Raw genomic sequence first — 27,956 nt, 5'->3', positions numbered from 1 at the left:
TATTCTTTGTCAATTTATTAACAAAATGATAAAATAAATAAATACAAATTGATCAAATGCTCCTAATATCAATTTCTTCCCATGTTCCCTACAGTATTTTCAAAACACTGCATACAAAGGACTCATCACAGGCTCAATACAGGAGAGGTAAAAACCAACTGACTCACTCACAATGTCAGGCGAACAAACGAGGAGAAAAAAGACCAAAGAGAGAGAGAGAGAGAGAGAGAGAGAGAGAGCTCTGTAACAGAAAAAAGTCAAAAAATAAACACACTCCTTTTTAAAATCATTATGAAAAAATACAAACAATTTTACAAATATTCATAGTGTAAAACCATTTACACTTAGTTCAGCACACCAGGTGAACTTTTTTTTTTTTTTTATAACTCATGTCGCTACAATGTATCCTGTTTTGTGTTTCATCAAGTGGAAGATTTTTTTTTTTGATTTTTTTTTTTTTGCACGCGTAAACAAAAATGTTTTCCAATTTGACAGTTGACTGTAGATGAGGTATCGCTCACACACACCTTCTCAAACACGCTCGCTCACACACACACTGCACAACATCAGGGAAGTCACGACAATAGAAATGAAATGCATCAACAGTACAAGGCCACAATCATGACGTAGTATGAAAAGTGAACAGAAACTACATTGAAACTACAATGACTTCTTTGTCACTGTGGAATTATAACGTACCATAAAGAATATGGATGATCTACAAACTATTAAGATCAAGGTGACAGGATGAACAGCTGAAATGGGTCCAAAATGTTACGATTTTATGCATAAAATGTACACCGCAACCTTTCGCCTTTTAAAAGTTCTAAAACCAAAATTGCAAAGCCATACAGACAACTCAGAAAGCTGGCGGAAAGCGTTTCCCACGCGTCAGAGCCATTAGCTAAAGCAGAAATCAACCGTGATGTAAAAAAAAAATAAAAAAAATCTCAATGATATGTATCTCGAATGCATATAAAAAGGCTTCCTAACAGCAAAATGCATGTTTGCAGTCTCTTTGGGTATACAGAACTTGAATGCTTTGAATGCGTGGCTTTCTGAAGTTCCCTCCCCTTTCTTTCTAAATACCCCCACCCACAACAGATTACATGCACTCTGCAATATAAGCCATGTAAGACCATAAATATCTTCTCACAACCACTGGAACCCCCCCAAACCCTGCCCACCCAGCGCCCCAAGATAACAATAACATTCAGCATGGTGTGCTAGCAAAGGCAGACTTGAATGAAAGTACCGGTCCATGAGATTCATACACAGCTGAAATGCCACATTTCCATGTTCCAAAGAGCCCAGAATTGTGGCCAGCAAATAATTCCCATCTGTAACTGTACATGAATTAACTATTTTCTACAGATGCCATTGTGAAAGTGTATATTGTTCATAATTTAAACAACAACAACAAAAAAATGCATGTGTATTTAAGAGATGTACATATGTATACTGTTTCGTTTTGGCATCATCTTCGCCAGACATGTAAAAAGGAAAGTGACACAAAGTTCACATAAAAATCTTTACAAAATAAACTCAGAACTAAATGCATATTAAAAAAGTCTGACAAAACTTATATAAAAAAGTTGCATAAGAAGGCATGCTTTTTGTTGAACTGATTGGACAGGTGGTGTTCTGGGCGTTTGAGTCTATCCAATCAGACTGCAGGTTTTCTTTGATCCGTTCAGCCTTGCTAATAGTCAAGGCTGAAATCTAAATACCTGATTCAGGTACAAGTCCAGTATTCTAACTCAGTGACTGAAGGAGAGATGAAGTGAATAAGAAAGGGTGCACATTATGTTATGTATGACGTTAAGTTGTAGTCACTGGCCTGAACAGTCCTGTTTTGTGATACAAGAAAAAAAAAAAAAAATCTCCTGAATTTTACACTAAAAGAGAACTTAAAATGAGCAGACAATTATGTGTTTTGGAAAACAAAACAGAGTAATACTTAGAAGAATCCTATAAAAAGTGCATAAAGACAGGAAACCATGACTTCCTAAACTTCCAGAACTTCTTTTCCAATGAATGTCAATCCAGAAATGCCTTTTTCATCAGAACTTTCACACACTTAATATTTTGGTGGCACAGAGCGCTCCGATAAACCAATGAATCATTTTAAAACATTATATGGAACTTTTTCTCTCTTTTTTTCTTTTGACCAATTTTGTGCAACACTAAGATATACTTTTGTTCAGAGTGTTAAAAAACTCAAGGCAACTCCTTAAAATATTGCCGACACTAGAGGGGCTCTTTAACTTCACAGCAGATAAGTAGGTTTAGTAAACAGACAGACAGACAGGACCAGACCAACACAACCACATCACTACAACCAGTTCACTTTAACCAATGAAATTACAACAAATGTGCTTCTAATAGAGTGACATTTTGCAGAGAGAGGGAAATATGACCAGTTTCATTCGATATTTCTAGGGAAAGACATGTAGGTGAGCTAGGAGATTAAATTCTGTATGTAAAAGGTTGAAGGCACTCTGGGCACCTGTACAGGAAGGAGTAAAAGTAGTTTTCTTTAAATATTCTCTAGACTGACAATGGTGACTTCTGGAAGGCCTTAAATATTCATGTCGGTATGCCACAATAATGGTTGCCATGATATGAATGTTTATCCATCATTACCCAATCCTGGCTCAAAGGGTAAGAGGGCATTATGGGAATGTATTAAGGATAAGTATGTGAATTTTCACAGTAGATTGTGAGAAATTGCAGCACATTGTCGATATAACCAAGACCCCATCCACTAAGAACCACAAATTGGGGTTTAAAGCCATGAAATCCTGACTACACAAGACAAATCCATCATTAAAAAAAAAGACAAAACAGTAAACGTCATCCCAAGCACAGAATCCATATTGTGTAAGTTATCTCTCATGGTTAAACAGTCAGAATTAGCAATGCGTCGTCCTTTTGAAATCCACAAATAAATAAGCACTGTATACATGGTATAGTGAAAATTAGCACTAACAACGATGTCCTAAACGGATACGTGGAATTTGATATGCTTAAATTGTTCAATCCTAGCCTGAGGGGCTATCATCTCGAAGGTAAAAAGGGATATGCTGTTTTGGAATGGGCCTGACATAAACATAAAAAAGGTGCCAGCCGTGCATCACTGTTAAGACTTAACATTACCTGGGACAGGTTAAGATACTACACAACACAAAGAAAAGCCAGCAAAAACCAGCAGAAGACTGTCCTAAACAGTGCTTCCCACTTTGTATGTCAGCAACTGACCACTGTTTTCCATCTTGCAGGACATTATGTTGGCAAACATTTTAAAAACCAACAGAAAAGTTAAGCGCTTTTGAAAATTTTGCTCGGAAAGTCTCTTAAGAGGTTATTAGTGCGTTTGCTTTAGTTATCTGCAATAATGCTTGTGCTTTAAATAAGGGTTTTCTGTCATTTTCTTATTACTCAATTTGGCTCATACATCAAACCCTCAAGTTTAAGACAGCAAATTGTGACTTAGTCATTGTTTTTCCAAGAAAAAGAAAAAGAAAAAGATTTTGGAAAAATGGGGATGGGACTAGTCCATTATATTCTAGACTAAACACATAGTAAGAGGATATTTCCATTATTTAGGAATAAAAAATAAAAATAAACTAAAGCATTTGGCAGTTCAGAATTCAAAAACAGACACTCATTATGCAATGTGCCTCTCTGAGATTGAGAAAGCTGCTTGCATAATTCATGCCATTTTTAAACACCATTGATAACAAACAACTGTTTCATGAAACAGAAAAGCACTTATTTTCAATGAAGACTAGGAAGACCTGAATATATTTTCTTAAACAAAACAAAAAACAAATCCACATACAGCATCAAGTACACACACACACACACACACACACACACACACACACACACACACACACACACACACACACACACACACACACACACACACACACACACACACACACACACACACACACACACTGACTTTAGAACAAGACTCATTCAATACACAGAACCACCATTGCTTTTCAGACTAATCTACCACGCATGATTTGTTGCAGTTTTTGAGATGTGACTTCTGGCGTAGCTTTCTCTTCCAGCCCTTTGTCAAAGATCTTCAGAGGCTTTGCAGAGCACTCTACCGCTAATTAGCCTGAGATGACTTGGAGATGGGACACTTTTTTTTTACTGCTAACTGGGAAATGCGGACAAGAAGTTGTCGGGTAGAGGAGAGAAATTAGAGGGGCTGCTATAGGCAGTCCTGGCCGAGTCCTGATTTAGTCTAACCTACGCCAGCAACAGGATTCTATGCCTCTGCCTTGTCACTGGCGAATACTGATGCGTTGATTTTTGTCATGTTTGGAAAGAGAAGCATTTGGTTTTGCCAGTCCACTCAGGCCTGGCTGGAGGTGCACAGGGTGTGGGCATATTCATGCAGTCTTTGGACATGTCTGCCCTGCCTTTCTCCTCCCGGAGAGAAGACAACTAAGACAACCTATGAAACAAACCCCATGTTGGAGGCACACACTGGTCTGATCTGATAAATCATCATCTTTATCACCATCACCCTCATCCTACATCAACATCCTTATTATTATTATTAATATTATTAAACAACTTTTTTTTTAAATCTAATAATTGGCATGATACTCTTTCTTAAGTCACCCTTTCTCCCACAAGTTTGGGCTCTATTGGTCTACAAGAACCAAGATTAGTTCTCCTTGGATGTAGAAGTACTGTTGACACAGTATATGCATTAAAAAAAGAAAAAGAAAAAGAAAATAAAAAACGACATTTATTTGGATATAGATAATATATATATGTATAATATATACGTATAGATTGGCAACTTTGTGCACCAGTCCAAGGTGCAATAGGAAATCTGTTTAAATGTTTTGGTGATGTAAGTGTGTTTAGGGTGAGGCTGAGAACTATTTGGGGTTGTCCACGCTGCTTAGAGGGGCTGGCAAAGCCTGTTGAGAAGGTTCTGAGGTTTTGCCGTTGTTGGTGTTCACGCTATGACTTCCATCTTCCTGCAGCTCCACTTCCATCTTCCCAGCATCCTCTGCACAACTACTGTCAATGGGAGGGATGTTCTCGGAGTCGACTGAATCTGCGGCTTCGACGGTACCCTCCTCTTCTTCCGGGTTCAAGCTGGTACAATCACTGTCTGTTCCTCCATTAGTCTTTACGTCCCTGACCTGAGGCAATTCCGCAGCCTCCACTGTTTTCGCCGTATCCATCATATCATCACCAACTGTGGTTTTGGGCACTTCCGGAACACAAATTCCCGATTCACCTGACGCAGCTTCAGGTGTGACTGCGGCCGCTGGCTCTGCCATTTCACCCACCTCTGGTTCTGCCTTCACTTCAGGGACTGCTACGGCGATTGGTACTTGCACGCTAGGCTCTGTGGGACTCTCCTGCACACACACTTGCGTAGCATCCTTTGAGTCTTTGATGCTCCCTGACTCTGTGCAGTCCTGTTTGGAATCCAGTAGGATGTCTGTCTCCATGGGCTGAGTCAAGTTAAAGCTCTGGATTAAGCGGACCAGATGTTTCACCTTCTCCAGAGAGGATTGCATCTCCTTCTGACGGGCAAGTATGCTGTTCTTAGTCTCCATGCATTTCTGTTAAAGAACAGGAATTCGGCATTACATATGGCACACAGCATATTATAAAATTACATTAAAGGAATAGTTTACCCAAAAATGAAAATTCTGCCATCCTTTACTCACCCTCAAGTTGTTTCAAACCTGTATGAATTTCTTCGTTCTGCTGAACATAAAAGAAGATATTTCGAAGAATGTCGGTAACCAAACAGTTGATGGGCCACATTACTTCCATTTTTCTATACTATGGAAGTCAATGTGGCCCATCAACTGTTTGGTTACCAACATAATTCAAAATATATTTTGTGTTCAGCAGAAGGAAGAAACTTATACAGGTTTGGAACAACTTGAGAGTGAGTAAATGATGACAGAATAAAAAAATTTGGGTAAACTAGCCCTTTAACATTAGGAATACAACTAACAATCATTAAATAAAACTTCAAAAGAACTACAGTGTAGTGTGTGACAAGCCAGAAAATAAAGCTGAATGTTTGCCTTAAAAAAAAAATTCTGAGGCAAACATCCCTTCAAAGAGACGTAGTACAGTAGTATAATTAATCTGGAAAAACTGAAAGAGGAAAATAATTAAATAACTCACTGTTATAGAATTGCTGAGCTGTTTCACTCTCTGTTCTAGTTGCTCTCGTTCCAGCTTTAGTTCGGCACTCCATTTCATTAACTTCTGCTTCTCTTCTTCTTTTGCTGTTGGACAGGGACAAAACAGCCATAAATTGAATGGCCTCCAACATAGATTTATACATGACATTCACTTTTATCCAAAATTGTTAGATATATATTAGATGCTACCACTTACAGATTTTCTACACTCGAAAACCTAAATATCAATACCTTCTTTGTAAGCAATGTAGGAATGGACAATTGCCAGGGTTCCTGGCCATGGAATGGCCTCTTCTTTCTTCAGAATCTGTAAAAGAAATTCTCTAAATAACAGACCAGTGCTATGCACACTTGACCTTTGGAAAGCCATGAGAGAAACTGAGATCAATTGTATATGGCAACAGTGATGAACAACAGAACTTCAATGGGAGTGCTGGATGCTGTCTTACACTTACATGATGGGTGGAAAAAAGGCACAATCAATACCGAACCATGTGAAGAGCTTACAAAGGACGAAACAGCCTTAACGCCTGAAGAAACTCAATTTGTGTAAGGGGGGGAAATGTACACTTTATTTTGGCTGGGAAAGGGGAGTTTGACCTCTCAGTCGATCTCCCATTTCTAATTATATAACATTGTATGTGCTTTAAAGGACCGAATTCCAGTTAAAAGAAGACATCACTGACTAGCCTGGGAGAGGAGAGACCAAGGGCTCATTGTGCTGCTATTATTTACCTGGTCTTGACATTTAGGACAGATCCACATGCCTTTGGGAATGTTTTTGAGGGGTGGGTCCAAGCAGTCGAGGTGGTAGACGCGCGAACATGTGTCACACATGAGCAACTGTCCACTGCGTCTGCACACAGTGCAGAAATCCTCATGGATGTCTCCCTGTCGGGAAGAACGGCAGGTGTCAGTACCACCGCCCCCCTTCTGGTCTGGACCAATCAGATGATAGCGGGAAGGGTGGGGAGGAGAGAAACTGACTGCTGTTTGGATTTATTTGTCTAGTGGCTCACTGGTGACTGGATTGTTCACTTAGTCAGGGCACTAAATATTTAGCTAGTGTTTTATTACTATTATTATTATTGGGACCTATGTTAATCACTATTAAAATGTATCATATTTATCAGAATTGGGTATTTTGGCTTTTAAAAATTGTATACTATAATTAATTACTTCAGGCCTGATATTTGTGTGGAAAATAGAGAAAGACTGTTCACTTTGTAAGACTGCTGGCTCCATTTCAACAAATACAACAAATAAACACATGAATGACAGTGCTGGTAGGTCAGTCTTTCTCTTTCCAGGGTGGATGCTGGACTCTAACAAACAGGAGTTACCTTGCTCCGGTACACATTGAGGTGTACAGGATGAATGCAGTGGAGGGTCTGGGGGGGGGGGGGGGGGGTAGGGGCAGCTTGTGAAGTAGAGAACTCTACTAGAACAATAATAAAACTGGGGGCTGTCAACAACATGGTCGCCCAGACTTGGCAGGTGGCTACTTACATCCCCGGAGCTGGGGCTGGGCTGGGGGACAGAATGAGGGTGGACAGAGAGGGGAAAGCCCCCCGTGTCAGGCCGCTCAGGGGCTGGGGAGGCGGGAAGGCTGCTGGTGGGGGAGAGCAGGGGGTTGCAGCCCAGCTCCGGCACCGCCGTGCTGCTGGTGATGGTGGTGCTGTATTTGGGAGGGCGACCTGAGTGAAATGAGACAGACAAGAAAAGAAAAACAAACAAAAAAACAAAACCAAAAGGAACAGAAAAATGGAGGAGGAAAAAGGGAAAAGAAAGAAAAAAAAAACACAAAGATGAAATAAAATAATGGCATTTTCTAGTTGCAACATACCTTAGAGAGGGGATCCTCATTGGCTAGCATGGAAACAGGAAAAGGAGGAAGAGAGCGAAGGAGAAATGGAAGGGATGGTCACAAAAAGCAGTTAGTGCAACAGACGACCACAGCAGCATGCAGGGAATTTGTAAAGCAATGAGCGAAAGAAAGAGTAAAAGGTGGGAAAGAGTAAAAAGAGAGAGTGTGAAAGAGTAAGCCTAAGCCACAAACAGATAAGACATCTAATCTCAAATCTCAATTTATTTCTCTGCAGATGTTGCCTACAGGAACAAGTAACAAGTTTTTCACAAACTCAATAAGATGTCGTAGATCAGGATAGGATTCAACAACATTGTCTCTGGATTCACCACAGAAGAATATCTGCCCCCCTTTTGAAGTTTTTATTTAATATTAAAGGTTTTCTTGTCTATACTTATAATTGGAAACAGACATGTTTATAAAGTACTTAAGGTAGTGTCCTAGGTCAAGCCTTTGAGGTGAAGTCTTGCAAGACCAAGCCCAAGATGGTCCAAGAGGGGAAAGTTCAAGTCAATGTTCAAGTATTTGGTGTGAAGACCAAGTCAAGTCTTTCAAGGCCAAATCCAGCTAAATCAATCATGTTGAAACACCGCTCTGAAATTCAAGAGCAAATAACAGGGTATTTTCAAAGAAGAAAAGTGTGCAAAGAGCACACAAGAGACTAAAATCTAAAGTAGAGCAAGACTGGGAGGACATTTTTCTCCCTGTACTGACTCTACTGACATTGTACAAATGTCTCTGATTTTGTAGTCTTAAATCAAACGTTAACAAGTCCAAGACAAACCAAAAGTCTCCATCTCTGGAAACTACACAAAACTGAGGGAGCAGTTCCTCAACCACCAACTTTATCCTATAAAACATCATACATGTCATCTTAGGTCAACTGGACAGCTGTAGGACTGCAGAGAGAGATCAAGCTCTAGCAAAGACAACAAAGCAGAATTGCAGAAGAAAGCAGATAGGTGTCTATTAGGTGTCTGTTAGGCGGTACATATAAGCAGCAGGGCTACAATACATCAACTTAAGCAACTAAGACAGGCAAGTACAGACCTCTCTTCCTGGTGCCTTGATGCAGTGGAGTGTTCAAGTAAGTGACAGCACTCTTTTTCCTCTGAGACATTCGAGAGAAGTCAGAATATATTAGAAGAGGTGGAAGTACATTCTAAGTTCTTAAAATCAGAACAGATGGAGGAGCGAACTACAGAAATTGTTTTGTACCTCGGGTTCAAACACTGCTCCACTATACACTGGGTTAGCTGTTGTTCTCCTCTTACGTTCCTGTCTTCTGCTCTGAATCTCTGGAGAGAAAGGACATTCCATGCACATCTGGTTACAAAACATCCTGTCCTAGTAATTTTAATTTAGTGGAAACCCACAGTATATCATTGATACCAATGGGACTTACCTTCAAGATGGTCATGTGTGACCAACCCAAGAGACACCATAAAGGCAAGTTTCTGAAGGAAGAAAATATCTACTTTATTTCGGCTTGAGACAGAATGGTTTTGTTAACTGTGAAGGTGCACAGTACCTGTGGGCTTTCCTCTCGTTTGACCTTAGCTGGAGGAGGAGGAAGAGGAGGAGAGGATGAGGGTGGTGTTTTTGTGACCACCCGTTCTGGTCCTCCCTGTGGTTTCACAGTCTGATGTAGAGAACAAGACACAAGGAATGCACTCCATTCAGTTGAATGTTTGATTCTTAGAGCAAGAACAATAGATAAAACGTCATCCTGGATAACTTTGCATGTCTGGAGCAAACAAGCAGGCTAATTAAAAATGTGCTCTTACCTTCAAGTCTGAGTTAAGGTTGCTGATCTGAAGTGCCTGGGCTGGACTGATGACAATGCCTGTGACATGCGTGGTGCCGCCCGTGACTGTGGTCGTGGTCTTGTCAATGGTGGCGCATTGCTGTCCGTTCACAATGCGCACCTGGTGGATGGGCCCAGTGGATGCAGGCAGAGATGATGTCAGCTTTGTAGTGAGCATCAGGGGCCGCTGGATTAGAGGAGCCGCCACCATTGGAGGAGGAGCGGGAGCGATGGGCACATTGATGGGCATGGGGGGTTTTGGTCGAACCTATGTAATGGAGAAAAGGGTGCTGGGTTATTAAGCAGATACAGTCTTGCCAAACCAATCGATTATGACAGCCACTCCGTTGCCATGCCCTTAATATCCATGCTGTTTTGGGTTAAGAGACCAAGTAATGCCAACACTGAGCTCTGGTTCACTCACAGTGACTAGCTTTAAAGTGGATGAAAATGTCCCATTATGTGCAGAGCTCAATTTAGAAACACTAAAACAATCCCTTAAAGTAGAGGTGGGCAACTCTGGCCCTCGAAGTACACTTTCCTGCAGAGTTTATCTCCAACCCTGATCAAACTCGCCTGCCTGTAACTTTCTAGTAATCCTGAAGACATTGATGAGCTTGTTCGGGTATGTTTGATTAGGGTTGGATCTGAACTCTGCAAGACAGTGGACTTTGAGGGCCCCTGAAGGGATTGTTCACCCCCCAAATTCTGCCATTAGTAGGGGCTTTCGCACCGGTAGTTATAGGAACCTGTAGTTATAGGAACTAGAGAACTAAATGTTTCCCCTAGGGCCATTTTCCTGGTTGCATTCGCACCGCCAGTAGGAACTCTGAAGTAATGTAAGCCGCACTTGTTGTGACATTTATTTCGACGGCACTGAGAACGCCAGAGCCTGAGCGCACAGTGCTCACATTCTCTGTTTTCATTAGTTTACGATCTGTTTAACAGTCCTGTCTAATAGGTTAGATAGAACTGTTATACAAAGTAAACAAACAGTATATGAAAAAGTATTAGCGTTTGCCGTGTGGTTGATGCCCAATGTCGCTAACTGAGCAGAAATATATAATCATGTTTTGACTGGTCCCCTCAAAGTCACATTGGATTTGTTCCTTAGCGTAATGTTTGAAAGGTCCATCTATCACTGTTTTCCATGTTCGTGTAGTAAATGTATAGGCTATAATCTGTGTACACACGGCTTTTTAAAAAAATTGTGCATTCGGCCAATCAACATACACCTACATCATTGGTAGCTCCTATTGTGCTGGGTTAGACTCTAAAGTAGGAGGTAATTTAGTTCCCTCAAAAGGGACAAACAAACTAAAATTGTTCCCAGTTCCTGTGGTGTGAACACGGCACAAATCGTGTACTTCCACCATTAGTTCTAGGAACTCTGAAAAGTTTCCTCTGGTGCGAAAGCCCCATTTACTCACCCTCATGTCAATCTAAACCTGTATTGACTTTCTTCTGTGGAACACAAAGGAAGACATTTTAAACATTTTGAAACATTGCACCACTGACATTTGTTTGTGTCCCACAGAAGAAAGTATGGCATACAGGTTTGGAACAACTTGTGGGTAAATAAATGATGGGTTCAAGTGGATTCATCTGTGGTCACTTCAGCATTATGTAGCTTTTTGAGGTATAATGTTATATACAGTCACTCTTCGAGGGGGTGGGGTTAGTGATAGGGTCAGCCAAAGCAATATTAAAAGAACAAAAGCAGAAAAACTGAAGCAACAACATTATTATAAAGGAACAAACAGCAAAACACTGTCTCACTCTTAAACACTGTCTACACCAGACGTGATCAGCAACTTGCATACAGCAAGTACATTTTCATACATTACCAACAGATATCTGTTGAGAAGTTATTCAACTAAATGTTAATACAAATGTTGTTGAAGATGCTGTGTAGCTTGGACACTTTCAGTGTAGTAAGAACCAAGCTGTAGCTGCACTTCTGGGTCACGTCCAGTGTAGACACGATGCTAAGGAAGCTTACACACTTGAGAAAGCTCTGGCGGAGTGTTTGACAAACAGGAATGTATTTAGAGCGTGTGGAAATAAGCAGGTCAGCAGTAATACAGTGGACTTAATTGAATTTTCATTGGTTAACATATGCTTAGGTCAGAATGCAGTGCAGTTATACGTTTTCTTTAGGTCGCATGACAGAGTGTCACTTTTTCGAACCTTTTTTTTTTTCTTATATTTTGCAACACAAAACCCCATTGAAATCAACAGATTTGTAGCGATCTATGACAGCATAAACTCTAGTGTGTAAGCATCCTAAACAAAGAAAAAAAAAAACTTGAGCAGACAGTATCACAGCAACAGCCAGTGCTAGGAAGGAGAAGGTGAGAGTCAGTTTTATTGTGAGGAAAAAAAGCAGAATTTGAGTCTCTAGGTGTGGAACAGTAATTCTTTAGAATTCATCTTTAGAAGTTTGGGTGACAGTGTTCGAGCGATTTCAGTTCCCATCTTAAAAACTCTGTTTCAAGATGAGAAGTTTACTTTAATTGGATTGTCTCCGTAAACAAAGGCTTTACAGACACAGAGCCTTTACTAGATTGTGTGTCCCTCTGGTGGCGTCAATGTGGAACTGCATATACATAAGGGGAGGGGGGCAGGTCTAACAGAGACGCACCTGTGGCTGAAAGGTGGGTCGAGGCGTCAATCTAGGAGGAGGGACAAACTGGGGAACTTTGATAGGCTGGGCAGAGGTGGTGGTGGCCTGCACCTGTGACAAAACCAGCCGTTCATTGGGCACTCAGCAATTGAAATGAGAGAAATTCATAACATTGTCTGCTTTTAGAGGAAATTAGCCTCTTTCTGGTTGCAGTCACCATACACCCCTGCCAAGCACATCATTGTCAGAAAGGCAGTCATTTTCATATATTCATACTAACTGGAGACATATACATATTGTTCTAAACACATCAGAGCAAATTGGGTGTGACTAGTAGTACTAGTCTACAGCAAACTATGCAAAAACAGATCTTCAATTTAAAATTGTAATATTTAAGTTATATGGAAACACTATGTGAAGAGGGAGAAACCTTAGCAGCGATTCACACTCACGACAATAACATTCTTGGACACAATCCGTGTGCCGGCGTCTATGTCCTGATTGGGTAGCTTGCTGGCCACCTGAAGGTTGATTGGTGTGCTCTGGGAGTCGGAATTGGCGCCGGGTCTCGGGGGGTTGCTGATGGCAGTGACCATGGCGACTGTGGGGCGTTGTGTTGCCATGGAAGCAGGCATGGTGGAGGTGGCAGCTTTCAGCACGAGAGGTAGAGTCTTTGCAGTTATGACCGGCGTCATGGTGAGAGTCTTCTAGTTGAGGAGGTGGGGGGTAGGTTTTGATTGAGGGAAGCAATGAATGAGGACGAGGAGACACAAAAGATGGCATTAAAGTCAGCATGAAATAAAAAAGTATGCTATAGACATTCTTAGACTTAGACTCTGCAGTTATTGTGTACAAATTATCAGGGCATAGGGACATTTTTTTGTCTTTGCCTTTAATTAAAATGTAACAACTTTTGGTAACAACAACTTTTGGTTTATTTCAGTGTCCTTGTTACATGTAGTTAATATAGTAGTAATTACTATAAATTGTGCATAATTACATGCAACAAACCTTAAACCAAACCCTAATCCTAACATTATAATAAGTACTAGGGGTTGAACGACCTCAGATTTTTATAAGTCGACTGTTATGTGATTAAAGTCGAGTCAATGACATCTTTAATAAAAACAGAAGAGATGGGAATGCTCTGCAACACGGCTCATTTTGCAACTAGAGGCTAAAGTTTGTGATGTTTGTTTTGAGAAGCCTGAACCTTGAGCCGAGACTCAAACTTGGGTTGCCTTGTGCAGAGCAGCGCCATTTCAAAGAACGCTGCCCACAAGGCTATTGCTCCTACATTACAGCTCATTTTTATCAATTATTTTGTCTATGGGTCATTATATTTCTCTTAGTTTTCTGCTCGTTCTAAATCAGATATAGATAAAGTAGCACAGTAAGATTACATTTATTTGAAAGCAAGAGTGATTGAGTGTGTGAATTGTCTGTGCAGCCTTTCTCTACTAATACTGAGATTCATGTATGTGCTGTTATGTGGGTTTTAGTTACTTCAAAAACAGAAAGAAATATATGCTAGAAATACTTTTCTGTTTATAAGCTGTTTTATTGATAAAACAAGCGCTGACAGCAATTTTCTGCACTACTGAATGTTCTGTAGTGTGTGCGTTTGATCTGCACATGATGTGCGAGCTATTGTCGTGTGCATGTTACAATGTAGCAGCACTTTATTTCAGAAAAGCGATTAACTTACCTGTACAATAGTTTAAAACATGAATTCACCTGATAAATTTTGAGTATGCAGATGGTATAAACAAACATAACTTGTGGGAAAATGTTGAGTTTTGATCGTAAATTATAGGAAAACCGTAAGTCCTATCAATTAGTGAATATATAGCACATTGAGAACAGAAGTTTGTAGGTCTTCTACCTGTTGTCTTTTGCAAGGCAGCTATGTCGTTTGTGTAAAAAAACACACGATCAGCGACTTAAGTCTATTGGTCTCTGCAACCCCAAGCAAGTACATTATTACTCAGTACTTAAATGTATAATTACTGTAACACAGACACCTTCAAATAAAGCGTAACCCAACTTTTCAATAGTCCCACTTGTGTTAAATATTCACTTAGAAACATCCTACAATACTTAAGTAAAAAAAACAAAAAAAAACAAGAAAATGAATACAGTGCCACCCCAATAATTATTTCTGTTGAATATTCTGTTTCACCATTTACTCCACATTACAGAAATTAACCGGTTTGTGAATACCATTTCATGTGGATTTTAAAGATATTAAAAGTTCAATGGTTTAAAAATACTATGTTAAAAAGCAGTCACAGTAGTTGGTCTTCTAACCTCAGCACAGAAAAAAACAATACAAAAGAAGTTTGAGGTCATTCATTATTTATTAACTATATAAAATCAATACCATTCTTATAAGCTTCTAAGGTCACTCTGCCCTTATTTTTTTTTACAAACTCAAAGCTTATTTCTGGGACAACGGTGAGTGAGTCTGCAATTACAGAGTGCACCTTTAGAACAGAGCAGCACAGATGACTCAGGACAATCGTTTTTCAATAAACCTTTTGGGTAAACTAGCTAATCGGCTAATTTTGTGCTGCGCTAGAGGAACCGAATTCACGTCTCATCGGTAGTGGGTAAATATTCCACTGCAAACTACCTTTGAGTGTAGAGTCGTTCTACACATTTGTCTAGAAACTGTGTGGTGTTTGGAGTGTAAAGCGGTACCTGTGGCGCCCCCTGGTTGTGTGGAGGCCCTGTGGGCGGCTGTGAAGGGGAACAGGCGGGCGTCAGCAGCACGGTTTTACTGTCTGCGGTTGCTGGGAACGTCTGTGGCTTCAGTTCGGGCTCCTGTTTGACCAGCAACTCCTTCCGCAACTGCTCCACCACTTTTTTCTGAGAGAGAGAAATTACTGGGAAATTATACAGCCATTCGCATTCACATTTTGATTGCGTGTTAGAGGAAATGGTGATTACAGAAAAACAACCAGAACATGTCAAATTGTTCTGAAACACACATTCACACTTTTTCTTGGAAATAAAAATGAAAAGACCACCCCCCCCCCTCGTCTTTTCAATGTTCTGTTTATATCTAGCCGCAATAGTTTCTAATAATAGATCATTAGTCACCAAATTCTCTGGTTTTCTTTGTTCTGGGTGTGAAGCTAAGCTGTGCCTTTAAAAGACCCTTCAGGTGCGAGACCATCTTAACAACACTGGAAATGCTTTTATAAAGGCCCACTGAGCCCTATACACACACACAGGGAAAAACGTGATTGAAATTCATCTCACACACTCTGCTGCCTCAGAGTCCTCTGGAGCCAAAGCGCACCTCTGAGAGTGGAAACACACACACACATTCCTCAACAAAGCCCCTGCGCTAAGCACAACATCAAATGAAAGTCTCTTCCTCAAAATGAATTTTGACAAAACTATTTTTCTCTTTAAGCGGACGATCAATCACATAGTCGCAGCCTTAGACTCACAAGCAGAAAGTTTACATATGTAACAGACCGCCGTGCCAGCTGTGGGCCTCACATCGAGCCTAAAATCACTTAAATAAAAATTCATGATGCGGAAAGAGTTTAGAATTCATATGAATGGAGCTGAGATTTAAAGGCAGACAAACTGTATTCACAGCCGACAGAATTGAAAGAGAGTCTGAGGAAGCGTCAACCTTTCGACCTGACACAATGCACACCGGCACACGGCACCTTATGGATCAATTAGATGAATCTTACGAAAACCTGTGCAGGTCAACAGGAATTTTCCCCCAAAATAAAAATAAAGCTTACATTTAGGACTACAAGGATTTGTTGTATTGTGACATTTTCTTGACAATTAATCACATTTCTCCCCCAAAAAAGAATCTCATAATTGAAATGCATTTGTATATTTCACCAGTAAAAAAAAAAAAGCCCTATTGTAATATAATGTAAACTTTTTAATCAGCAAAAACTAAATACATTATGTATAAATATTTTGATTGAAATACAATCTGGGTCAAAGTCTGTGTGTGTGAGTTTAAAGCGGTTTAAAGTTGCAGTGTGTAAAATTGACAGCTAGCGGTTGAAATGGGTACTGCAGTCCAAATTCAAAATATTGGAGAGAGCCGTTTCTCCCGCCCCCTCCTCAGACTCCACACTTACGCCGGTCGCCAGATTGAGGAAACTCAACAGGAACGAGCGCAATTGACAAAGGAACGTGATGAGCCTTACACTGTAATTTTATGAGCCAATTTATGCCTCTGTTCATAGAACTTTTTAGATGGATGCAGAGGCTTTTTAGGTTGGGTAGAATCTGTGATCTCTGATCTAGTGTGTTTGCTGGCTTTCATGGCTCATGGCTACAATACTCAGTGTTTTTCACCAACTGGCAACCCGGAGTGCTGAAATACTATTGGGTAAATTGTCAGTGGGCGGGATCACAGAGACCAAAACAACAAAAGACATTTCGATACGGAATGAACATTTCAAAGTAGAATAACTGGCTGTAGAGTTTTTACCAGTGCACTTGCACTTACCATTTTCTCTAAATATCAGCAAACATATGGTATTTGAATGCTTTCGTACAGTCAAAAAAAAACAAAAACAAAACAACACCTTTAATATAATATAATGGTAATTTAATATACATTTTGAGGTGAAATGTGAACCAGACAGGTTCTTGACAGGTTTTGTGAGAGAACTGAATTAGCATTCACTGAACTGTTTCATCATCTCATTCTATAATCCTCATCTGGCTTGACTAAAGCTATACAATATTTGCCCTCCACATTTGAGTACAGAGTTAAAAAAATAAATAAATCTCAAATCATGTGTACTTATACTGATCTATTCTTTCGCTCTATCTTTCGAAGGATAAAAGCTCAAAGCTAAGCCAATGATCTGCGAATCAGTAAACTGGGACGATTCTTTGATGAAACTAACTGGAGAATTTCAAGAGTAGGAAGAGAAAGAAAGAGAGCGAGAAAGAGATAGAGAGACAGAGAGAGAGACAGAGACAGAGACAGAGAGAGAGAGAGAGAGAGAAACATTGCCCCAAAACTACTGTGCTGACTTTTCAAGAAGCAACTGAATAAGTGAAATCTCAAACTCTCTGACAATTTTGGAGTGTTTTCACCAGCAGGAGACGAGACAAGCCTCAACACACACACACACACACACACACACACACACACACACACACACACACACACACACACACACACACACACACACACACACACACACACACACACACACACACACACACACACACACACACAGCAGGCTGCATGCTTTAGCTCTTCTGCCACAGTTCTTAAACACGCAGACGCAGGCCTCTCCTGCTGGCTGCTCTTTTCATCTCTACCGCAAAAAGATAATGCAATATATTTTATCATTATAAACTAAAATTCCCACAAGGTCTAACTGACACTTCAGGAAATCAACAAAACAACTTTCAAGTAAACAAATCAAAATTCACTGGACACACAGATCTGCTGAAACACACTGATGTTCTTCTGATGTTGCTTGAAAAATAAAAGTATCCCTGTTTTAACCCGGGCTATAATCGCCAGTGCTGGGTAGATTACTTAGAAATTGTAGCCTATTACTGAATACAAATTATATGAATTTTTTTTTTTACTCAGTTGTAAATCGGACTACATTTTAATTACTTTTAGATTACTTTTTACCTAACTTAATTTTTCTTTCACTTTTTGTATTTTTTAAAATCAATAATGTACACAATTATTAAAGTTTTTGTAAACAACAAAGTTCCATCAGGGTTTCCCATACTAGGGTTTGGGTAGGAACTACAGGGGGTTCGTAAATTGATAAAAAGCGAATTATTTAAATCTTAAAATCGATCAAATGAAAACATTACCTAACAAAAAGATTAAATATTTAATTTGTTTATGCTGTGTAACCTCACAATTTTCCATGCAATTACAGTCGCCTGACTAGTGGCCGGACTGTGTGTGCAATTCCACAAAACTGAAGACATACATGAACATATATGAGCAATACGCTTTTTTACAGCACATTTAAACAACAAAAAAATTATAATTATGGAGAATCAATGAATTCTGAATAAATTTCCGGACATTTTGTGAATATTAAGTAAACATGTTATCAATTTAAAGTAACTATAGTATGAGTCATTATAGTCATTGTGAGTATTTAAAAACAATCTAATTATTAGTATTTCATTTTTGGAATCTGATTATGCAATCCCGATTACATATAAATCACTAATATACACTAACACAACTAATATAAAACTATTAAAAACATTTTGTTCATTGAATTCAAGCTGAATATATATATATATATATATATATAAAAATATAAATAATATAATGAAAAACAACACTAAAATTGCCTTGGCAACTAAATGTAGAAGCACAAAAATAACGCTGTAAATAAATATACAGTAAAACTGAACTAAAATAGAGATAAATAGTTAAATAAATATATTTTTTTTTTAAATTAAAAGCACACACAAAAATAAATAAAAATAAATTATAATATAAAATATGAAAAAACAGCTTATTGAAAATCTAAATAAAAACTGTAATAATATATAAATAATACTAAAATAGCACTGGCTTCAACATGCACAAAACAGTCAAGTCACTGCTTGACATCAGGGCAATATGCCTTCAGAAACAATCATATTTAACTAAAAACTACATTTCCCATTAATCCCTTTGGGAACAAAAGCAGGATTAAAATGCATATATATACAAACATTTACACATTATAAATTAAATGCATATCCTTTGCACTGCATTAGTTCATGTGTTTAAGTAAACGTAAAAGAGATAAAGCCTAATATGTAGTCACCCATTGTCTTTTTTTTACATTTACAACCAAAAAAAAGAAAAGAAAATCACATAATCAATCAAACTTTGCTCATTGACACATAGACAGTAAAGCATTTGAATCATGTTTCACTGTTCAAAAACATTTTCCATTTTTCCAGCACTTGCAGCAGTGAATGACGTCACAACAACTGTGAAAGCTCTTACCTGTTTCTCACTCAGAGCCGTGATTTTCGCTTGGAGCTCGTGAAGTTGTTTCTTCAGATCTGCGTTCTATTAAAAACACCAAAGATAAGAGTAAGTTATTTTGAACAACAATGACATATTCAATAATAATAATTCAGAATTGCTGAACCTTTGTTTAATAAAACACTTAAACAACATAAACAACACCAGTCTTATTAGAATGCAAAATATAAATGCTCAGCTGTCAATCATGTTAAAGTTCTCAAACAAACCGGAGAATTATTTCTGAAGAGCAACGTCATAAAAGAATATTTACCTGTGGATCCTGCTTCATTTGGGCGACAAGTTTCTATGGCAACAGAAGAGAAGACAAGAATTTGCAGTCAAAACTTATGCCAACAGTTTTGGAGGGAGTTGCAGACATGGTGTGGCATCTACAGGTCACATGGGGAACTACAGCCTCACATTCAAACAAAAGCAGAGCAGGAGGCAGCCTGCCAACGGTCTTCCAGTTAACAACGGTTAGTGGAGACACTGTTTAATGTGTTCATTTAGAACAAACATTTTCCATTTGCAATGAACAAATGGAATTTATATGAAAATTGTGAACTCCAGTTGAAGATCTGATTTAGTTGGGGTGAAATCAATCTTTGACTGACAGCTATAGTAAAGGGATGGTTCACCCAAAAATGAAAATTCTGTCTTCTGCTGAACACAAAAGAAGATATTTTGAAGAATGTTTCTGGTCCCCATTAACTTCCATAGTATTCTTCCTTTATGTAATGATAAACAGAAGAAATAACTTCATGGAGGTTTAGAACAACTTGAAGGTGAGTAAATGGCAGAATCTTTTTTTTTTTTGGAGAACTATGCCTTTAAAAAGGTGAAAAAGATAGGGGAGAGTGGGGTAAGCGGTGCCAATTTATACTCGAAGTTGTCCTCTACACAAGGAGAAATGAGATGTTAAATCTGTCCCCTAGTTATGTTTCAGGACGTCTGCTATCAACTGAAACTGGAATCCATTGACATAGCCTCTTAAAAATAGTAAATTCACATTTTCATAAACCAGTTGTAAAATGCAGTGAAACAAATTCAGAAGTAAAGCTTAAGGCCTAAAGACCACTTTTATTATTTAATAACAATTTAATATATCATTTATTAATTCACGATTAATCATCAGCATGGTTTTTCTTTAGCTAAAATAATGTTTTAGCTTGATTTTATACACTGGCGACATAATATATGTTGTAAAATAAATACATTGGCTTTAAAATTAATCTAATTTTACTCAACTTTTTAAAAAAATCGTACTGTCTCTTATGTTCATTTCACAACCACAAGCACATCATACATCATGGGCTCTTTCGAAATAAATGGACAAATCATGACGCATCTCGTCCCACTTTAATATAAAAAACCCAAGAGTGATTTTATGTTTCTTCAAAGTTTTCTCAGTCCACCAGTAGGCAACAGTGAGTCATGCGAGACCACAAAACAACCCGTTCAGCTGCCCCGGATGAGGCAACAAATCCCTCTTCCACCTGCCTGTCAAATATTCCAAGCGATATGAAGACAAAACCAGACGGCAGCACAAAAAAACCTCCAGTATGTAAAAGAACACCTGCTTAAGATGATTCGTTACAATTGAAGTAATGGCTAACGCTTTATCAGCCCAGTATGACCCTGATTCTCCTCCTCTTTCTTTCTCTCCGTCCCTCCCTCCCTGTTTTTTCTCTTTCTCTTACCCCACTCAGACAGCTCGACTAATTTTCTGCCTGCTGGGACACGCCGTCTCTGACTGCGAGGGACAAGGAGAGAAACATATCTTCATTTAACACTAATGCTCAAGTGCAACGGTGGACCTGAAGACCTGTTCTCCCGGAAAAGCATCTGCTTTCTGTCCTTATAGCGATGGAGGAGCTTTCCGGCATTGGCTTGCGACTTTAACTCTTGTAATGAGAGTATAGTTAAACTTCAGAATTGTTTTCCCCACACGATTTAACTGATTAGAAACCCATTTGCGAGATCTCCTACCTGATGGACTTGTATTTCCACTTTCAGGGCCTCCTGTAATGTTTGCAATTCCATCATTGATCCAGTTCGCCAGAAAGAGAGTCCCAGGAAACTTTCAGCCTGTCTAGAGAAATCACACAAAGACATTTCAGAGACTTATTGGATTTTTTTTTTCTTTGATGTTATATATTTAACCTTTATTTTGCGAGATGCTCGGAGGTTGACTTAATCCAACAGCACCACAAGGGGGAACACAAGTCGGTATCTAATGCGATTTGAGGGGAAAACGCACTTCTCTAAACCGAGGCATGATTCATGATGTCTCAGGTGGTGGGTAAACAGACACGCTTTATTCAGGTCGTATTCCCAGAGCGATTCTGCAACACCACCGCACTGCAAGAACCTCTTGTTTAAGTTCAAAAAGTATCTTGGCCAAACGGGACTAAAAGAAGGGAAAACCTCAATAGAGGTTCTTGTTGAAAAGCAGTTTTCTGGGAGAGGAAAACTGCGGTTGGTGGAGGATTAAAAACTTGTGACAATCGAGAAGATGGGCAGGACTGTTTTGCCCGTCGGATAAAACGGAACAACCTCGACGCAAAGACTTTAGAGTAACAGTGGGTGGATCGGAGGCAGCGTTACAGACATTCATTCACTCTCATTGATTTTGGTGTGCGGCCCTGTGCCAAGAGGACAATTATAACAGAGGCTATTAGAGGACTTACCAGCTGGCACTGAGACTGGTGTTCACGCGCTCTCTCCAACTCCCTGGACAAGATGAAACACACACACACACACACACACACACACACACACACACACACACACACACACACACACACACACACACACACACACACACACACACACACAACAGAGCCTATTAGATTGGGGAGAGACACTCCAATTCCCTCTCTCTCTCTTATACAGTCTGTGAAAAAAGGGGCAACATTGCAAGCGCAGCATTCAGCAGGCTTCTAATTGCTCATCCCGTCTATGAACCCCACGACAAAAAGTCCTGCATCCCTGTGCATCTCCCGGCATCTTCGCGGACCTAAAAATATCTTCCTCAAAACTCAAGCATTGGATTTGTTCTTTTTGTAGTCCTGACAAATGGAGTTCTGTGATATTAAAAGGTTAGTTCCCCCAAAAATGAAAATTCGGTCATTAATCACTCACCCTTTTGACTTTGATTTATCTTCGGAACACAAATGAAGATCTTTTAAATGAAATCTGAGAGCTTTCTGTCCCTCCATTGAAAGCTACGCAACTACCACTTCGATGCTTCTTGAAGTTCATAAAGGGATCGTAAAACTAATCCATATTAATTGACCGGTTTAGTCCAAATTTTCTGAAGAGACTCGATCGCTTTATATGATGATGAACAGATTGAATTTAGGCTTTTATTTACAAATTAACATTCATCAACACACACATCAGTTGTGGTAAACGGAAGCTCAAACGTGTTTGCTTGACGTGTGAGAACCAATGAGGTTCATTCTCGTGTTACGCATCACGTTTGAGCTTCAGCAAGAACCAATGAGATTTGTTCTCACGCGTCAAGCAGGTTCGGTTGAGCTTCTGTTTATGTTCACTGATCAATTTTTATATGTGAATAAAAGCCTAAATTCAATCTGTTGTTCATCATATAAAGCGATCAAGTTTCTACGACTAAACCGCTCAATTCACATGGACTAGTTTTACGATCTCTTTGAAGAGTCAAAGTTGTAGTTGCGTAGCTGTCAATGGAGGGACAGAAAGCTCTCAGATTTCATCAAAAGGATCTTCATTTGTGTTCTGAAGATTTTGGAACGACATGAATTTTAATTTTTGAGTGAACTAACCCTTTCAGCAAAGCCTATACTCGCCAGCAATGACATCTGTCATGACCACACGGAAGTCAGGTATCTCAGGACCTTCAGCCTACAATGCACAGGAAACCAAAAACATCTCAAGTCTGAGTCACTATGCAAGTCTTTGATCAAACAAAGTCTATAATAACACAAGTAAATATTACAATCACTTCATCTTTAAAAAGGGAACCATGTCAATTTGGGTGCTCACAAAAATGAAAACTTTTTGATATTAGGTACCTTTTTCCAGAAGGTTTTCATTCTAAAATGCATTTTAAAAGCACACAGTCCATATATTTATAATATAATAAATAAAAACAATAACAGCCTGAACCCAGCACCAATATTCTTGAAAACGAATACTAACAAGCAGAAAGATGCAAGCTGAGGTGGATCAGCGGTTATCGTCTCTGATGCCAACTACCAGGAAACAACACTATATGTAAATATCCAAAACCCAAACTAAAGGCCTGTTAACGATAACTAAAGATAACTATAACAATAACTATATTAGCGTACACACCAACGCACGATATCGTTCTGTTTATTCTAAGAATGCGCAGTAGTTTTGTCGTCCGCTGGTCTCTTTTGTGTGCTTGCATTCTTTAAAGTCAGGTGGATTCTGATTGGCTGTCAGTGATTTTATTGTTCATCAGCTGAAGAAAAAAAAAGTCCTAAAAAGTTATTCTAATGATAACGTTTCTCTCTGTCAATATCGTTATAGTTATATTGTGAACTAATATGCCATTCATTTGTATTTAGAATGATTTTTAGAACTATATCTTTATCATGCTTTGTGTGAACGGACCATAAGTCTCTGTAATAATTTCCTGAAACTTGCAAGTCACCTTATTATTATTATTAAATAGTAAACATTTGTTATAGTAATTAAACTAGGCATAGTAATAACAACAGTAATAATATAATAATAGATATCACCATTCAACTCATGAAACTTTGGTTAGTTAAATGTAAATCCCTCTGAACTAGACCGAAAATTTGATCTTGTCAATGAATGATGCAATATAAGAGATTTGTGTTCAATCATAATACCGACTGGCTTTTAGTAAACACCAGCTAACGTCTTAAAAAGGGTGACTACTATAAACCCTGCATATTAAAAATAAAATGAGCGGACAAAATTTGCATCAGTAATGAAATATGTATATATATTTGAGTTTGCAATTCAAACTAGGTTCTGATTTGCGATATGAAAGTTATACAGTACAGTAACACAGGGCTTTTCTCATCTCTGTAAAGTTTTCAGTGACCTGTTGAAATGTTCTTTGTAAAACTATACAACCAAACCAGGTCAAATCTAAACTCCTAAATCTAGCAGAATAAAACTTTTGGTTGTGCTTTGGCAAATATATAACCAATACTACATGTTTCAAAAAGTAAAACACAGCAATCTGAATTACATAAAAGTGAGAATAAGTCAGTACAACATATTCTTGTAATACATTTTAATAAATATGAGTACTGTTATTTTACACGAATACCTATACATGTAACAAATGGCAATCTTGTTTTAATTGACCTACAAACAACTGATTCATTTGAGTGCTGAAATTAAACTTTACTTAAGCAAACTGATAGAAGATGGCTATAAATAGGCACAATAAGGGTAATGTGAATTATTATCCTTTCTAAATAGTATCCAGGTTTGGATAAGGTAACACAATATCACAACTACACCTGAAAAGACACAAACTATAGGACTAAAATACTTCCAGTGTCATGTTACATAAGCCAGCAACGTTTTGTTTTGCATAATTGCTTGATATTCAAGAATAGCATGAACAATAAAACTCCTGTGCAAATTTGTGAGTATTAAACGTGTTAACGCACATACATCGCTACATGGAATCATAGAGGCCTAAAAGATGTGATTACCACAGAATTGAAACATTCAAAGTGAAACTATAAGGAAAGCAAAACCTAAAGAAAGAGCTGAACATGTCAGGTGAGGGTGGAAACAGTGTAAAGTTTTACAAACATGTCAAATATCAACAATCAGTTCAAAACATAAGCATGACGAAAGCCAAACATGAGCAGAAAAGCGAACAGTTAAACAATAACAAAAAGGTAAACACGTTACTAGAGTTTAACAAACATCACCGACCCGTTGTAAACTAGTAAACTGACACTAAACCTGTGCTAAAAAGTACTTAAAGTTTTCACAAAATTATCCAACAAAGACTAAATATTCATACATGACAGATATCCTAAATATGCTTTAATATGCCACCTGCAAACCTACAATAATGTGCAACACAGTCTGACAGGCAGTTAAGGTACAGTTTGATCCCGATCTATACATAAAACCCGGCTTTAGTTCAGTCCATCTGATCAGGGTTGTGCAAATGACAGGAAAAGTTGAGCAGCACTTTGATTAGGCCACTATTATAAACCTCAGGGAAACACGGAAGATGATACACAGTGTTTACCCACAGCATACTTCAACAAATATTCATACAGGAGGTGGCCATGCATGTTTCATCCACTACAATAAGCGTTTTGCGTTTCTTTTCCTCTCTCTAAAAGAATCTGGCTGTAGTTGGCGCAAGCTAAAACACACCAGCTCCAATAACTCAACCTCCACCATCCAACCCAAAAAAAAACAAAAAAAAAAGCAACATAAAAGAAAATCACTTTCTAAACAAGCAAAAAACCCGCAGCGTTATAAAAAGCATTACTTTATCACTCACCCACGAAAAGTCCAGCTACTAAAAGCGGTGAAAACTACCAAAATAGGAGTACATTTTTTTTACAAACCTGCTGCTGGATATAAGGAGCTTTCATATTGTGCTACGGCTAACTCTGCTAAAGCTAACAGGCCAACAGCACAAATTACAGTTAGATGGACTCGACTGAGCCGCAACCACTAATTCAAGCCATGCATGAGCAAAAGATCTTCATTCTTCCCCCCTTTCATCCCCACGCTGCCATCGGATACATTGTTTCCACTGAGCTGGAAACAACCGTTGCGGCAACAATGTATTCAGCGAAGTTTAAAATGTTACAAAATAACAAAACGCGCGGAACGTTCGGTTCACGCGCTGCACTTAGAAATACACCACTCAACTCCTAGAAATAAGCGGCAATTTTGCTCCAAAATCATCGGGATCCTGACTTCTCTACCTACCCGATCGAGACGGGGTTTGGATTTGGAAAAGCGACGAAGAGTCTACGAACGATTAAAGTCCAAAAACGAGGCGCATAAAAGTTGCAATAATAAAAAAAGATCCCAAGGTGCACTTACCCTCCTCTACTCACTTGAGCAGTAGTGCCTCTCTCTCTCCCCACAAATTATTTAAATAAATATTTACAAACAATCCGAGCTCTCAGTCCGATCCGATCGCTCACATAGCTGTCGTGGTCATCTGGGCTGAATTTAGCTAGGTTAACGACCTTATTTTTTGTTTGTTTAATTTTAATTTGTGTGTGTAAAAAAGAGAGAAACTGAGATACAAAACAAGAACTCTTCTTCAATCTCATTCACCACAGCCGCAGCACCCGAATATCCATCCGCGCAGGAAGAGGGAGACGAAGGGGGCAGGAAAAGTAGCCGTCAAAAATCACAAATACTTTAAACATCTATTCAAACGATTCAGAGACATCGCGATTACTGTAAAAGTGCGCGTGCTTGGTGTAAAAGTGGACGTGAAGTTTCCTCGAAACGTGTTTGTGAAGAGGACTACTTTTTGTGACGGTGCGGCGAATTTATTTCACTTTGCCTAAGGAACAGCGGTAGTGCGTCTCCCATTGCCTAGGGAAAAACCCGGATGTAAACTCGGCGAAACTCATCTGGAGAAGAGAAGTGGCAGTCAACTCACTCTTACTCGTGTTTATACTCTCAAAGACAACACAATAAGTGTTTTATTAGTGGAATGTGTATAAGTGCATTACCATAAAGAAATACAGAGAGAAATGTTGAATTCAAAAATATAATTCATTTTACAAAGTATAGGCTAACTGGTTAAATTATGTAAACAATATATGGCCAATTTAAAAAGTGCTAGACTGTAATAAAACAAAAGAGGAAAGATGCTGCTTTACTTGTCTACAAACATTATAGGCTATTTAATAACAACAGTTTTACATGCTCTAACAGACTTTCTGCTTTTACGTTTATGCACAGCACAATGCCTACTGTAGCTAATGTTGAAAGTCATAAAATAATGGGGGGGAAAACTGAGTTGGAGCTAGAGAATTTCATTTTATGTATACACACACACACACACACACACACACACACACACACACACACACACACACACACACACACACACACACACACACACACATATATATATATATATATATATATAATGCCAGATACATTTCTTTGCATATGTGTTAATGATGTGACACTCTGTTTTTGTGATATTATTTACACTTTGTGTAAAAACTCTGTCTGCCAAATCAGTCACTGAAACCTATTTATCATTGACAATTATACAAAACAACATCGTTTGAAGGAATTTATTAAATGGATACATCATTTATATATATATATATATATATATATATATATATATAGAACTACCCCAAATATAGCCTACTAACAATTGTATAGTAGCCTATAATTGTATGTTTTGCACA

At 38.7% G+C, this 27,956-nt stretch overlaps 1 protein-coding gene across 7 annotated transcripts; it reads right to left on the bottom strand.

The window, feature by feature from the left end:
- On the bottom strand, window positions 1–27,245 carry phf21ab (PHD finger protein 21Ab). Of its 7 annotated transcripts, none has more exons than XM_082160255.1 (18): window positions 26,614–27,245; window positions 22,221–22,263; window positions 21,520–21,622; window positions 19,802–19,834; window positions 19,507–19,572; window positions 15,219–15,386; window positions 12,968–13,219; window positions 12,534–12,626; window positions 9,870–10,157; window positions 9,614–9,724; window positions 9,488–9,539; window positions 9,301–9,380; window positions 9,133–9,193; window positions 7,725–7,912; window positions 6,951–7,106; window positions 6,447–6,522; window positions 6,196–6,299; window positions 1–5,615 (listed from the first exon to the last, which is right to left on the bottom strand). In XM_082160255.1, exons 3-18 carry the CDS (start codon window positions 21,574–21,576, stop codon window positions 4,917–4,919), a joined length of 2,484 nt encoding a protein of 827 aa, XP_082016381.1. In that variant the 5' UTR covers window positions 21,577–21,622; window positions 22,221–22,263; window positions 26,614–27,245; the 3' UTR covers window positions 1–4,916. The 7 variants fall into 7 exon arrangements, with proteins under 7 accessions (XP_082016381.1, XP_082016377.1, XP_082016378.1 ...); XM_082160251.1 differs by having other exon boundaries at window positions 12,968–13,222; window positions 26,614–27,243; XM_082160252.1 differs by lacking the exon at window positions 26,614–27,245 and adding an exon at window positions 26,127–26,607 and having other exon boundaries at window positions 12,968–13,222.
- Window positions 27,246–27,956: the final 711 nt, after the last annotated feature.

Source organism: Leuciscus leuciscus, assembly GCF_965113295.1.
Source record: "Leuciscus leuciscus genome assembly, chromosome: 25".
In the NCBI taxonomy this organism is placed as follows: domain Eukaryota; kingdom Metazoa; phylum Chordata; class Actinopteri; order Cypriniformes; family Leuciscidae; genus Leuciscus; species Leuciscus leuciscus.
This window is presented reverse-complemented; position numbering and strand designations above follow the sequence as displayed.

Coding starts and splice junctions, on each gene's coding strand:
- phf21ab (XM_082160254.1), bottom strand. CDS start 21,576: ATGATGGAATTGCAAACATTACAGGAGGCCCTGAAAGTGGAAATACAA. Junction 7,913..9,132: donor TCAAGGCACCAGGAAGAGAG/GTCTGTACTTGC, acceptor CATTTCACTCAG/GTCGCCCTCCCAAATACAGC. Junction 7,107..7,724: donor CCAGCCCCAGCTCCGGGGAT/GTAAGTAGCCAC, acceptor TCTTCCCGACAG/GGAGACATCCATGAGGATTT.